Raw genomic sequence first — 14,262 nt, forward strand, 5'->3', positions numbered from 1 at the left:
TGTCTACAACCCAGCGGTTGTGGAAAGAAGTGTAAAAAATTACCCTAACTGTTTATGTAAACTCTAAATACATATGAAATATGTCATACGACGTTATATTGTGCTAAAAGCAAACATACGAAATACCAGGCTCTGCACAAAACTCTGGAGGGCGTATCAGGAAATGCGCGACCACAACAGGTAGAAAGGAGGAAGAAAGTCCTCGAAACAGCGTTTATTTTTTTCCGGCGGCTTGATGTTTTGGGGCGTTTTAAACTGGTGAGTGTAGAATATATTTTGCATCCAAGCACGTCCAGTTTCTTAAAAAGGTTTCCTAAAGTAACATTACATATCAGTGTGTTTTCGAGCTCATAGTAACTGCGATTACTTTACTAATCGATGTCGCGAGGAGGAGAATCGTGGGGCAGGTGAATCAGTACAGACTTCTTCCGATAGGCAATTGAAAAGTAATAATTCGTGTAATGACGAGATGCAGTCACTTTGCACAAGGGGACGAGTCAACGTGAAGGTATTCAGTTGCCAAGTGTATTTACCTCTATGCAAAGAAATGTTTTTCCTCAGGCTGTGAACTGTGTAGATGGACAGTGGCTTTAATGCGATAATCAGCTACCCTGTTGGGGCAGCATCGTGCTTGTTGTGTATATTTATGCTCTGTTCTACTGCAAGAGTGTTAATGTACTGTAAATGAAAACAATGACTTGCCCAGTTGGATTTTAAAAAGCGTTGCTGTTTATGTGGAAAATTAACGCATTTATTCTTGCACATGGTACTTTTAAAACAAAATATGTTTTGATTTGATAGTCATCTTCAATTATTATAACTCCTAAAATGCGCTGCTTGTAAAAGGTGTTTGCTTGAGCCAGTTGAAGGTATGGTGCACGTAGGTTCACCACGATCAGGATGGTACCGCTTCTGCCTCATTGTGAGCCAGAAAAAACCCTGTGAGTCTCGTTGTACGTGTATGTGTGGCAAACATATTGCATCCCCTTATTTTTGCATTTCTGTTGCCCCCATAATCAGGGTCAGTCCATGCCAAATCAACCAGGGGCTCCATGGGCATCATTCCTGATTTTGATGAAAACTTGGTATTTTGATCCTTATAGAGAAAACAGAAAATTCCCCAAGTTTTTATTGAAAAATTCTGATGCAGTCCAAAGTTATGGCCCTTTCAAATTTGGGTGCCACGCCCCTTTTTTGCACTCGCGAATTGCGCATATAATATGTAAGGATTTTCAGGAGACTATATCTTCGTTTCTAGGCATGCTAGAGAGCTGAAAATTGCTCATCTGACATACTTTTCCGTGCTCTTTCAGAATCTGGCATTAAATTAAGCGCAGGGGAAGCACTTCAAAGTTATGGACCTGCAAAAATCCGTTTTTGGTTCATCCTCAGACACTTTTTTCGGATTCTGACCCCAAGCTGAGGGGTCACCACCACACCTACATCCAATATTCTTCTATATTTTTGTTATTTGAGGAAGATACTGTAAGCAGAGGCAAATTCATTCTAAACCATTTATTCTTTGATATATTGCCATCTGAAAATGGTCACAGGTGAGAAACCCCCCACAGGACCCCCTACTTCGGGGGCGTGGTTGACTGTGTAGATATTTAGTGATGGGAATGAAACTTATACATTTGAAAGAAGCATATCTGAACTATAAATGCTGAAAATATAACTATCTCAACTCAACTGCTTCAGCATATAGTATTCCAGTCAAAAAATGAGCATTTGGCATGCATCAGCCCCACCCCCTGCAAATAACTTCCAAGCAATATGGCCCTTTACATTGCATACATCTATGAACTAATGCTGGCTGATGCTGTCAAAATCATTTTTACACTAAATCAAAGTATTATGTAGGCAACTACAACTGAGTTAGATGCCAAACATGGGGCCTAGACATGGTTTTCATTACGACTGCCTACCATGGTGTTCACAGGTGTGGGTTGTTAGGGAGTCAATCCCAGAACAAACACTCAAACTTTCAAAATAGTTTAAAATGTTATCATAACATAGTCTATCATAAAAATAGGTCACACTGGCCAAGCCTAGGTAAGTATTATTAGCCTAACGCCAGTGAAAACTGTTATGTCATGTTTGTAGTCCAATTGGTACATTGGCTTGTTTAGAAATGTTTCACATCCTGGATAAATATTAGTAAGAATGATGTCAATTCCAAGAAAAGGCCTAATTGCTGTACATTCTGTTTCTTTCCTAAGACACAAGGCAGTCATTTCATTAGTGAGTTGACTTCCCAATAACCAACATGGATTCAGTTGACATGGCTGGTAATTCCTCCCTGGATACCTTCTCCATTGGAAACTTCCTGAAGCACTGACCTGTCACAGGAACTGTGTTAGTCCGGATGGATTGACCAAAGAATATATAAGAACTGTGAACATGGCTTCTCATTAGTACAATGATGCTACTAGCAGGTTTTTCAAATTTAAGATCTGATTTAAGTATCTCTGTCTGACAGTGCTCCTTCTCATTAGATTCACATTTCAAGAGGGGTATTCTCAAAATTGACCTCTTGGCAGCTGAACGGAAAGACTTGAAAATGTCATATTTGACCATGGGAGTTTATATTGAAGGAGTTGAGTTGAGATAGTTATATTTTTAGCATTTATAGTTCAGATATGCTTCTTTCAACTGTATAAGTTTCATTCCCATCACTAACTATCTACACAGTCAACCACGCCCGCGAAGTAGGGGGTCCTGTGAGGGGTTTCTCACCTGTGACCATTTTCAGATGGCAATATATCAAAGAATAAATGGTTATTTAGAATGAATTTGCATCTGCTTACAGTATCTTCCTCAAATAACAAAAATATAGAAGAATATTGGATGTAGGTGTGGTGGTGACCCCACAGCTTGGGGTCAAAATCCGAAAAAAGTGTCTGAGGTTGAACCAAAAACTGATTTTTGCAGGTCCATAACTTTGAAGTGCTTCCCCTGAACTTAATTTAATGCCAGATTCTGAAAGAGCAGGGAAAAGTATACCAGGAAAGCAATTTTCAGCTCTCTAGCATGCTTAGAAACGAAGATATAGTCTCCTGAAAATCCTTACAAATTATATGCGCAATTCGCGAGTGCAAAAAAGGGGCGTGGCACCCAAATTTGAAAGGGGCATAACTTTGGACGGCATCAGAATTTTTCAATAAAACTTGGGGAATTTTCTGTTTTCTCTATAAGGATCAAGATACCAAGTTTTTTCATTAAAATCAGGAATGATGCCCATGGAGCCCCTGGTTGATTTGGCACTGACTGACCTATCAGCTGCTTTTTATCATTTGTATTTCAGACTGTCATGACTTACCACTGCAAGTTTCATGGGTCTAGCATCAATATAGCCAGATTTCACAGGGGATGCATTCTCTGGCAGATACCTTGAAGATATACCCCATGTCCACATTATTTTATTTGTACCGACCCCAGGTCTCCATGAGACATGCAGACAAGTGACAGCAAGCTTGGAGGATCATAGTGCAGGGTCAGTGTGCAGCACCCCTGGAGCAGGGGGTTAGGGGCCTTGCTCACGAGCCCACAGACCTGAGACTCTTCTGAAATGACGACCTTCTGATCACAGGCACAAAGGCTTAGCCTGCTGAGTCACATACCGCCCCCCTCATTATCATAAAATTTTATATTTATTAACGAATTTCTCATTTACACTTAAATACATGCTTGTTGTATTTGAGGCTTCATATCCAATTTTGGAATTGTTTGATATGTGACTGTTCTCTGTGATATATGTTTTTTATGAAAATGGTGCACATATGCAGTGTGAACTGTGGTCAGGACGCAGCTCAGCCGGTGGAGATTCTATCACAGGGCTGTAGCCCAGGGTTCTGAGCAGGATTTATTTTGTTATTACTGCAGCATTTTATGCTGTAGATAGTGTGTTGTCTTGCTTATTTTTATAATCAGCAGACGAGGCGTGTAAACTCCTTTTAACACACTTTATTTCTCTACATTTTTAGTACCGCCATTAGTGCTACATTCCTTAGCCATGCTGCTCTCCCCGTTGCCCCCTGGGTAACTGAGTTCTTCCCGAACTATACTCATAACATAACATCTTTCTTCCTATAAAGAAAAATAATATTTACCCATTAGGGAATAGCTTTACTGGTGAGCATTTTAACTTTACTTGTAAATAACTCTTTTAATTTGAACAAACTTTTCCTTTTTCTGAATACTAATACTAACAATAACAAGCAGCTCTCTAAGCTTCAAAACCAAAAGCACCCATTTCTTTTTTTTTTTTTATATTATTCTTTATTGGAGCAACCTGCAACACTTAAGACTCCTTAACAACTCTCAATCAGTCTCTTAGGTGGCAGAACATGCCTCCTAGGCCTTGACTCTCTTTCCACGTGTGGTGATTTCACCATTTTAGAAAGTCTCACAGCAGCGGGTGACACAGGTTCTACTTTCAAGCCACATTCCACATTTTCTGGCCCATTGTCAGTTGACTCTGCAGACCTATCCATGTCCTTCTGAATTGTCTCCTGAACTGCTGTCTCTCTTCCACCTGGCTGTAACTGAAGATCTACTCGATTTCTCCTCAAGGATAATCCACTCTCCATCTGGATCCTATACGAACGTGGAGCTACTTCCTCCTCCACCTGTCCTTGTTGTCTCCATGTGCCTGTAGAAATGTCTCTTATACGCACCTTATCTCCTGGCTTCAGGGAAGGCAGGTGCTTTGCTGTGCGATCATACAGCTGTTTTTGTTTCGTCTTTTGTCCCGCCTTTATTTTTCTGTCTTTATGTGCAGTTCTTGGCGTCAGCAAGTCCTCATTTACTGGTAGGTTGGAACGAATACGCCTACCCATCAGCATCTGGGCTGGTGATAATCCATTCTGTAGGGGTGTACTCCTATAAATCAGTAAGCTCTTCTGAAAGTCATCTCTATCCTGTGCTTTCTTCATCAGTGTTTTTACTATTTTGACTGAGCTTTCTGCCTAGCCGTTGGACTTTGGATAGGTTGGACTTGATGTTGAATGTCGAAACCCCCATTCTTTGGCAAAGGCGGCAAATTCACAGCTAGAAAACTGGGGCCCATTATCTGAGAACAGTATGCATGGGACACCATGCCTGGCAAAAACAGTCTTGAGGTAACTGATCACTGCTTTACTTGATGTAGACTGCAGTAACCCAACTTCAGGATAGTTTGAAAAGTAGTCAGTGACCACTATGTAACTTTTCCCATCGTAATCAAACAGGTCAGTTCCTACCTTGTAATAAGGTCTGTGTGGTACTGGATGATTCAGTAGCGGCTCAGCTTGTTGTTTTGGCCTGTAGGTGCAGCAAAGTTCACATGAGGCTGTTTGTCTGGCTGATGTCATGATTGATTCTTGGCCAGTACATTACCTCCCTAGCCCTGCGTTTGCACTTGACCTCTCCAAGATGACCTTCGTGTATCTTTTGGAGCATTTGTTTACGTAGTGAGGATGGAATGACAAACTTGCTCCCTTTCATCACTATGTCATCTACCACTGTGAGCTCTCCTCTGCAGTTCCAGTAGTCTTGGATTTTCTCAGAGCAGTCCTTCTTGTTTTCCGGCCATCCTTTCTGTATTGTGCTCTTGAGTTCTTTCATGATTTCATCTGTATCTGTCTCTCTTCGTATTTGTTCTGTCCTGTCAGCAGTTACTGGCAAAGACGTCATCACCATGTCAACGTATGCCTTTATTTCTGCACTCTTCTCACTGTCCTGATGTTCCTCCTTATCCACTGCTCTAGATAAGGTGTCAGCTGTGTACATGTACTTTCCTTTCGTATATATCATGTGCACGTCATATTTTTGCAATCTGATTAACATACGCTGTATCCGTACTGGACAGTCATTCAGAGGTTTGGACATGATAGACACCAGAGGTTTATGGTCAGTTTCCACTTCAAATGTTTGACCATAGACATACTGATGAAAACGCTCACATGCATACATGCTCGCTAACAGCTCCTTTTCTATTTGAGCGTATCGTGACTCTGCGCTCGTTAAGGCTCTGGATGCGTAGGCTACAGGTAGCCACTGTTCCTCGTGTTGCTGCAACAGCACCGCACCCAGTCCGTATTGTGACGCATCTGCTGAGATCCTGGTACTTTTCTTTGGGTCGTAAAACTTCAACACCGGCTCTTGTGTGAGAATCTCTTTCAGTTTTTGAAAGCATTGTTCCTGCTCATAGGACCAGATCCATTCATTCTTTTGTTCAAGCAGACTCCTGAGAGGTGCTGATACGGTTGACAGTTGTGGGACAAACTTGGCAAGACAGGTGACCATTCCTAGGAACCTTCTGACCTCATCCTTGTTGTTCGGTCTTTCCATGTTGTCTATTGCTGACGTTTTCCTCGGATCTGGCTTCACCCCCTCTTGACTGACAACATCTCCCACAAAGGTAAGTGTTTTCACTCCAAACTCACATTTGTCTTTGTTAAGTTTCAGATTCACTTCTCTTATCTTGTCTAACACTTGTCTCAGTCTTTTGTCGTGTTCTTCTCTAGTAGTCCCCCACACTATGATGTCATCCATCATGGTCTCTACTCCTGGTATGTGCTCAAAAATCATATGAATGGTCTTATGATAGACTTCAGGGGCTGATAAGATGCCGTATGGCAGACGAAGAAACCTGTACCTGCCCTCCGGTGTGTTGAACGTACACAACCTCGAGCTCTCCTCGTCTAGTCTCAGCTGCCAGAAACCTGATGAGGCATCTAGTTTACTGAACCTCTTAGCTCCAGAAAACTGTGCCATGATTTCTTCTCTGGTTGGTAACTTGAAATGTTCGCTTTTAATAGCTTTATTTAAATCCCTTGGATCCAAGCATGTTCTGAGAGCACCTGTTTTCTTTTGCAGAATAACCAGCGAGCTGACCCATTCAGTTGGCTCATCTATTTTCTTGATGACCTGTAGTTGTTCCATGCGTGCCAGTTCCTCTTTTAGTTTTTCCTGCAGTGCAAATGGGATTTTCCTACAAGGATGCACAACAGGTGGCACATTTTTATCCACACGAATTTTATGTTCTCCTGGGAGACATCCGAGTCCCTCAAAACAGTCTTTATACTCTTCCATGAGTGAATCCTGATCATTTGCAGCATCGGGTGATGTGACTACAAGCACTCTTTTAACCAAGTTGAGCTTTATGCATGCACCGAGTCCTAGGATTGGTTGTACACTCTTATCCACAATCAGCAGCTGTGCTCGTATCCGTCGATTTCTGTATTTGAATGTTGCAACACATCCACCTTTAACAGGAACTCGCTCTCCTGTGTATCCTGTCACCTTTGTTTTCACAGGTAGAATTTTGCTCTTTTTTGTCAGAACTTTGTAATGTTCCCAAGATAATAAGTTTACCTGGGCACCTGTATCTAACTTGAATGGAATGATTGTCTCATTAATTTCAATAGGTACAACCCATTCCTCTTTCTCCATTGTACAGGTGTGCACTTCATCCACAATGAACTCCTCATCATCCTCGTCTCCCTCATCAACTGTGTGAACTTTCTGTTTTGGTGCTGCTTTGCAACATTTGGCGTAGTGATTACTTTTCCCACAGTTGTTACAGGATTTCCCAAATGCTGGGCATGATTTTGGTTTGTGACTGTTTCCACATTTACCACATCTGAACTCTGCAGATTTATCTTTTTGTTTGGTAAATGTTTTCTTTTTCTTTCCTTCCTTATACATTGCATGCACTGTTTCACCCCTCTGGAGCTCTCTTGCTTGGGCTCGTGTAGTTTCTGCTGCTCTGCACATACTGACACACTTATCCAGCGTAAGTCCAGTCTCTCTGAGCAGTCTTTCTCTCAGTGCATTGTCCACTGTTCCACAGACAATCCTGTCTCTCACTAGTGAGTCTCTCAGGGTTCCAAATTCACATGTTTTGCTTAATGTGTGAAGCTCTGCTAAGTACTGATCAAAAGGTACTCCCTGCTTTTGGTCATGGGTGAAAAACTTGTACCTTTCAAAGGTCACATTCTGTCTTGGCACGAAGTACTCTTCAAACTTTGTCATTACATTCGCCAAAGTCAGATTAGCTTCGTCCAGCTGAAAGCTATTATATATATCCAAAGCATCTTCCCCTATAACATGCAAAAGGATATGAGCTTTCAATTTTTCATCATCACCCCCTGCTCCGCTTGCTGTTAAATATGTATTAAACCTTTGCTTAAAGCGCTTCCAATTATCAGCAAGATTACCGGTCAATTGCATAGACGCGGGCGGACTTAGCTTTTCCATAGCTGCACGTCGGGGTATCTGGATTTCCACAGCCCTTTTCTGTTGCCTGTTATCCACTATCACGGGCAGAAGATCCTCTTTCACTTGACCTATCTGTCCCTCGTTCCCGCTATGCTTTTACTGCAGCTTACAGCCTTCACACGATGTAGCACACTTCGTTAACATATCAGTCGTTTAGCGCGTATTTTCTTTACTTTTTTTTTTTTCCCCGTGGCGAATTCTATCCTCAGCCGCTCACGGTCACTTCTGACACCATGTGTTGTCTTGCTTATTTTTATAATCAGCAGACGAGGCGTGTAAACTCCTTTTAACACACTTTATTTCTCTACATTTTTAGTACCGCCATTAGTGCTACATTCCTTAGCCATGCTGCTCTCCCCGTTGCCCCCTGGGTAACTGAGTTCTTCCCGAACTATACTCATAACATAACAGATAGGACCCCAAGAATGACCCGCCCTTCTAAATTCGGCCTGAAACCATGGCTGATAACTGCTTCAGAAATATTCAGGTGAATATACTGTAGTATGGGAGGTACTCTTTCTTTAGATGAGAATTTATTGGTTGATTTTACTGTTGCATTGCATAGAAAGAGGGAGTTCTGTGCTGTCCAGCTTAGCTTGAGGCCAATTGATGTGTTGGTACTGGACACACACACACACTCAAGTTGGTCTTCCTATCTAAATGAGGACCGTCCATTCATTTCTATGGGAAAAACCCTAATCCCAATCACGACACCCTTAACCCCTACCTACTCCTAACCTTAACCATAAGTAATCAACCCAAATAGAAGATTTTTGGCATTTTTATTTTTTTAATTGCATTCACAGATTTTTGTAAAACTGAGGTTATCCAAATGGGGACCTCAAAAGATGTCCCCCAAAAAAAAATTCAGGTTTTACTGCTCTTTGGGGACAATTTGGTCCTCAAATGTGATCTATGGAAACACACACAGTGCAGCACCATCTCCCAGGGCGTCTGTGATGTGATGAGCCACCCTATCCCATTTATCTCAGGCGACTAACCCAAAAAAAAGGCCTCAGTGCCTCAGTGTCCCCACAAATTCGCAGCTCTTCATCGCCTGCATGTGTGGCATCACATTTATCTCTTGCATTTCTTTCTCAGTCCTCATTTGTGTTGCATTTCGGCTGACGACTCGATTGCCCGGCAGTCCTGATGTGGCATTGCATACTGCTTATCCTGTTCCTCCACCTTATCCTGCATGGTGAGTACTGACTGTGTGTGTGCAGTGACACCATGAACTTATACCTTTTTTTCTTCAATTTTTTGAATAGTGTTAAACAGTTTTATCTGCACTCTGACTGTGAAACACTGTAGTTTGAAATTGCTTTGACTGGCAGTGATTTGCACTGGATTATGGAAGCTTCTTAATCTTTAGATATGAACTTTATAATGATCTCAAGGTTGTCACCATTACAGGTGCTCTGATTAATTGAATCCCAGGATTCTCTTAGTTCTGTTCATTTTAAGAAGTATAAGTTACAATGAATTTAAAATAATTAAATGTTTCATAAATGGGGCTGCATGGTAAATCGTTTCAGCATCATTATTGCGATGTGTGCATCCGCAATAATCACATTGCAGGACATGCAAAGTCAGGCTAATTAAATCAAGCATGTCATGCTACAGCTTTTTTAGCTGCTTGATACAAAAGGAAAACTCACACGTTCTCATTTTCCGTGACTAATCTACCAGAAGAGTCTGATATCATTTACTCCAATTTAAGGGTTCTTGGTTACATGTAGTTTGTTGCTAGTGAGTAACATGCAGGCTCTGCATACACAGCAAATGACTAATCACAATCATTCTTCTTAGAGTTGTGCAATGTGCAGCATTAATATTGACATTGCATGTTATCCACATGCAATTTTCACATCGCAAAGATTACATTAGTCAGCTGGGTTAACACAGTGAGTTATGCTAAAACATGAAGTATATGTTAAAAAATCAGTTTAAACTTTACCGCCGCTCCTTCTGCGTGAGCTCTGCATGCACTCTTACAGCCAATCATAATCATTTTTGTCGTTGCTGTCACACTCACTGATACTGTGGCACATTAGTGAGATATTTCACAAAAATGAATGAGGAGGTGAAAAGCAAACATTGACTGGTCACAAAAAGGCATTTGCCTTCTGCTGAATGAAGGTATTTTGTTTTCCAGAGACAACTTTGAGCAAAAGCAAGTGTTAGTCGGCGCTGCTTTGTGTCTGTTGACACGGCTTGTGGCAACATCATCAACTTATCTGATAGAACTTATTTACCCATAGAGTGTATTTGGCTATAGCTTGTTTCGGGTAAATTGGATCTTATATATATTAATTGCAAAACATTCAAATATTCTGGTATTTTCTATCATTCAGCTCTGTTGAATAGTATAAGACTATGGGGGAAATAAAATGCAGTAAAACATAATAAAATACTGAAGCTACAGTTAAAGCTACAGTTACTGTAGAAGCTACAGTAGTATTTGTAACCATTCAGGATGTTAAATTGCCAGATGTTCTGTCTGCCCTGACCCTGAATATCTCTGTCTGCCCCCCCCCCCCCCCCCATAGTGAGCAGCAACTCAGCATTTACTCTTCGGACTGTGGATGTGAAAAGCACCATAACCCTACCATGTATCGGGAGCATAAGCAAGGACAAGAAGCATGACGTCAGATGGGAGATTGAGAATCTGGTCGCGCACCAAAACATCCTGGTCGCGCACTACCAGCAGGGGAAGCTCACAGCAGGAGAATGGTTCAAGGGCAGAGTCAGCATCTCCGAGGATGACATCGGGGTTGGAAACTTCTCCCTCAAAATCAGCCCTGTGGAATACAGTGATGGAGATTTTTATATGTGCTTCTGGGGGGAAGAACGTATTGGTGACGTCAAACTAGAGGTCCTTGGTAAGTTTGTGTTTTTATGACTTTGATACATTTTCCTAAATATTACTGAAGAGAGGAGTGAGGCTGATGTTTGATGTTTAAGCACATCTCCTGTGTCCCGCTGCTGTTATAAATGCGGTTTGGTGAAATGCAGCCCTTTGCTATCCTGTCTGGGCTGCCAGTGTCTCTGCTCATCCACTTCTGTCTCTCTCTCTGTCTCTTACAGTGCCCACAAAGGTAGTTGCACGGCTTGGGGAAACTGCCACTCTCCCTTGTTATTTCCAGGTGGACAAAACGGAAAAGATCAACAATGATTCTCCTCACTGGATGAAAGATGGGCAGATCTGTGGGCACTGGAATAAAGATGGGCAGACTGTCCTGGACTTTCCCTCTGGGTCGTTCAATAAAAGCTGTGGATGTGAGAACAGATGTAGCATGTCAGTAGACAGGTTTCGATTTGGTGATCTGTCTCTGACCATCTCTCAAGTGCGTTATTCAGATCGAGGAACCTATCAATGCTTCAGCACGGAGAAAACTGAGAAAACTGTAAATCCAGATGCAATCATCCTCGCTATTGAAGGTACTACGGAACCAATGGTTCCTACTACAGAAGACCCTCCAGCTCCTGCAGGTTTTTCATTTTCTGTGTTTATCTATTAAGGGTTGGTGCAAATAGGCTCCAAAATACTGCTCCCCGGGTGCTGAGTAAGCTGCCCCCTGCTATGCCACGATGTCACATATGGGTTAAATGCAGAGGACACATTTCGTTGTTCTGCACTGTGTGCTGTGGTGTGTCAACAATGACCACTGAGCAATTTAAAAAAAATAAGCGAATTTGTGACGTATATAGTGGCGCATGGGCGCTTTGTCTGATTTCATTGTTGTTTTGGTCAAAAGTGATGTGTGTTTCAATTAAGAATTGTGTCTCGTTCCACAGGAAACATATGGCCATGGGTGATCGTGGTGGTGCTGCTGGTGGTGGTAGTGGTGCTGCTGGTGCTGGTGGTCAAGATGCGGTTAAAGAGATGCGCCTTCTGTGACCAGAGGCAGCCATTCTTACAGTGCCGGATGAGGAACCTGCCCGTGTCACAAGAGGACACTCAGCCCCAGATAGAGATCAGGTCCCTGGTGTCTCCTCAGCCTGTGCAGGAGAATGGACAAGACAAGCAGCTGAGAGCCCCTGTCTGTGAGAGCGGAGACACCGAAGACAAGCGCGGCCCTCAGCCCTGGAATGATGACTTTTGTATGTAGCTCTCATTGTAAGAAAGTTTGGGCACCGCTGACCTAAAACCCCACCCATGAGCAGGAGTGACAGCCCACACTGACTCCCAATGAGAGATCTGAACAAACCAAACGGAGATCAGCCTCAGCTGACCTACTCACCAGAAGCTGAAGCTCTCCTTTGCCCTTCGTATGGTTATTCACGCAGAAATTAGCCAAATGCAAACTGGAACCGGTTTTAATGGCCGCTGAGAGACTACCCGGCCATCGTATGAGTATTCCCTCCAAGCCAGCTGCAAGGCCCAACTTTTTTATACTCGGCTAAAAAAAATTCAATTTCATTATTAATTGGTGTTACCTAATTGATTTTAAGAGTTTTAACTGTACGTTTCTCTCTAGATACTTGGAGGGTGGGCGGCACCCCTGTGCCCCACATTAATGATGCTCCTCTGGATGATGAAGCAGGTTGGAGAGGTGGGGGGGGGCAGGTCGCAAGTGTGCCAAAGCCTTGCCAGCCGTTTTCTACCCACAAAGGGGGTGTTCTTAAACTTACCTTTCTTGGGCTTTATTTTATAAAAATTATTCCTACAATAATTGGTGCTGTTGTATATCTACTCAGTCACCTACTTCTTATTTATGCTCTGCAATTTTATATTAAGAGTGGAAGTAGTGCTTTATTTAAATCCCTTGAAGATCCCGAGGCCTTCGTCTCAGTAGTAGTTATGTGTAGCTGAGATCTGCTTACTCAGGATGTTCCCAGTCTCCCTCTGAAACACTGGGCAGGAGACAACATACTCGCATTGACTACCCAGGCCCTTCACTGAAATGCTTCCAGTTTGAAGTGGGCCAGTGCCTTGGTACATACTGTGATATACAGCTTCAGGTTCTAAAGAGACAAATCTAGTCTGAGGGAAGTCAGTGTTACACTGGGTGTAAATCCATTGTTACAGCCACACTTTCATTGTCAGCATTAATATGGAGAGTCTCCAGCCATTCCTGTGGTTTTGTAACATTTTTAATGTGATGGAGCATTTGAGAAATAAAAGGAAACTTGTTTTATTGCTGGTGTGATTTTTATGTAACTGGATATTTTGGCCGCACTACACCACCCTGGACCCAAGCAGGGCAAGAAACTAAATGGTGTTGGGTGAATGAGTATTATAAGCTTCAATGGCCAGTGTGGTGGTGCAGTGGTTAGTGCTGTTACCTCACACTTCTGGGACCAGGGTTTGAGTCTCTGCCATGACTGTGTGTGGAGTTTGTGTTTTCTCCCTGTGTTATCGTGGGGCTTGCTTAGGGTACTCTGATTTGCCCCCCCCCCATCCAAAAAATATGGTAAAGCTGATTGGAGTTACAAAATTGTCCATAAGTATGAGTGTGTGAGTGACTGCTGTGTCAGTGTGCTCTGCGATGGGGTGGTGTACCAATGTGGGTTGTTCCCTGCCTTGTGCCTGTAGCTCCCAGGACAGGTTCCAGACCCATGCAACTCTTAAGCAGGACAAGCAGATACAGAAAACAGATGGACTGACAAAAGAATAGAAGGATGGATACCAGTCAGTGGGGGTGGGGGCTCTCACTGTACCTACACTGCATCACACCACACAGCTAACAGTCACAGCCCCAGTCGTATGTGTTTCCATGTTTATACTTGGACAGTTAAGGCTCAGGGATACGACGGAGCTTTTCTGCAATATGACATCCAGCAATTTCACTCCATTCGCAACCCAGTGCATTAGATCAACACAAAAAACAAATGCCAAATTTGACATCATTTCACACAGAGCTGGGCTGGACAAAATTATTGGCACCTTTTCAAAATTGTGGGTAAATCATTTTACTTCAAGCATATGATGCTCGTCTGAACTCACCTGTGGCATGAAACAGGTGCCGGCAATATAGCAATCACACCTGA

General features: G+C 42.6%; 2 protein-coding genes across 6 annotated transcripts in view; both read left to right on the forward strand.

Annotated features, from left to right (window-relative positions):
- The window catches only part of LOC125720607 (uncharacterized), a 58,092-nt gene that overhangs the window by 28,628 nt on the left and 15,202 nt on the right, over positions 1-14,262 (forward strand). The window contains exons 1-5 of one of the 5 annotated variants that reach the window (XM_048996192.1): positions 266-508; positions 9,367-9,466; positions 10,818-11,150; positions 11,356-11,760; positions 12,067-13,409. The exons of 1 other annotated variant lie outside the window; for it this stretch is intronic. In XM_048996192.1, coding sequence (XP_048852149.1) covers positions 9,418-9,466; positions 10,818-11,150; positions 11,356-11,760; positions 12,067-12,380 — 1,101 coding nt within the window. In that variant the 5' untranslated portion in view covers positions 266-508; positions 9,367-9,417 and the 3' untranslated portion in view covers positions 12,381-13,409. Of the gene's footprint in view, positions 1-265; positions 509-9,366; positions 9,467-10,817; positions 11,151-11,355; positions 11,761-12,066; positions 13,410-14,262 lie in introns of those variants that run through there. 3 more of the 5 variants (XR_007385520.1, XM_048996190.1, XM_048996191.1) reach the window with 3 other exon arrangements.
- The window catches only part of LOC125720610 (uncharacterized), a 26,959-nt gene continuing 12,697 nt past the window's right edge, over positions 1-14,262 (forward strand). The window contains exon 1 of the mRNA XM_048996250.1: positions 1-258. The gene's annotated coding sequence lies outside the window, so the exon portion shown is untranslated. The remainder of the gene's footprint in view (positions 259-14,262) is intronic.

The sequence above is a fragment of the Brienomyrus brachyistius genome, chromosome 25 (assembly GCF_023856365.1).
Source record: "Brienomyrus brachyistius isolate T26 chromosome 25, BBRACH_0.4, whole genome shotgun sequence".
Lineage (NCBI taxonomy): Eukaryota > Metazoa > Chordata > Actinopteri > Osteoglossiformes > Mormyridae > Brienomyrus > Brienomyrus brachyistius.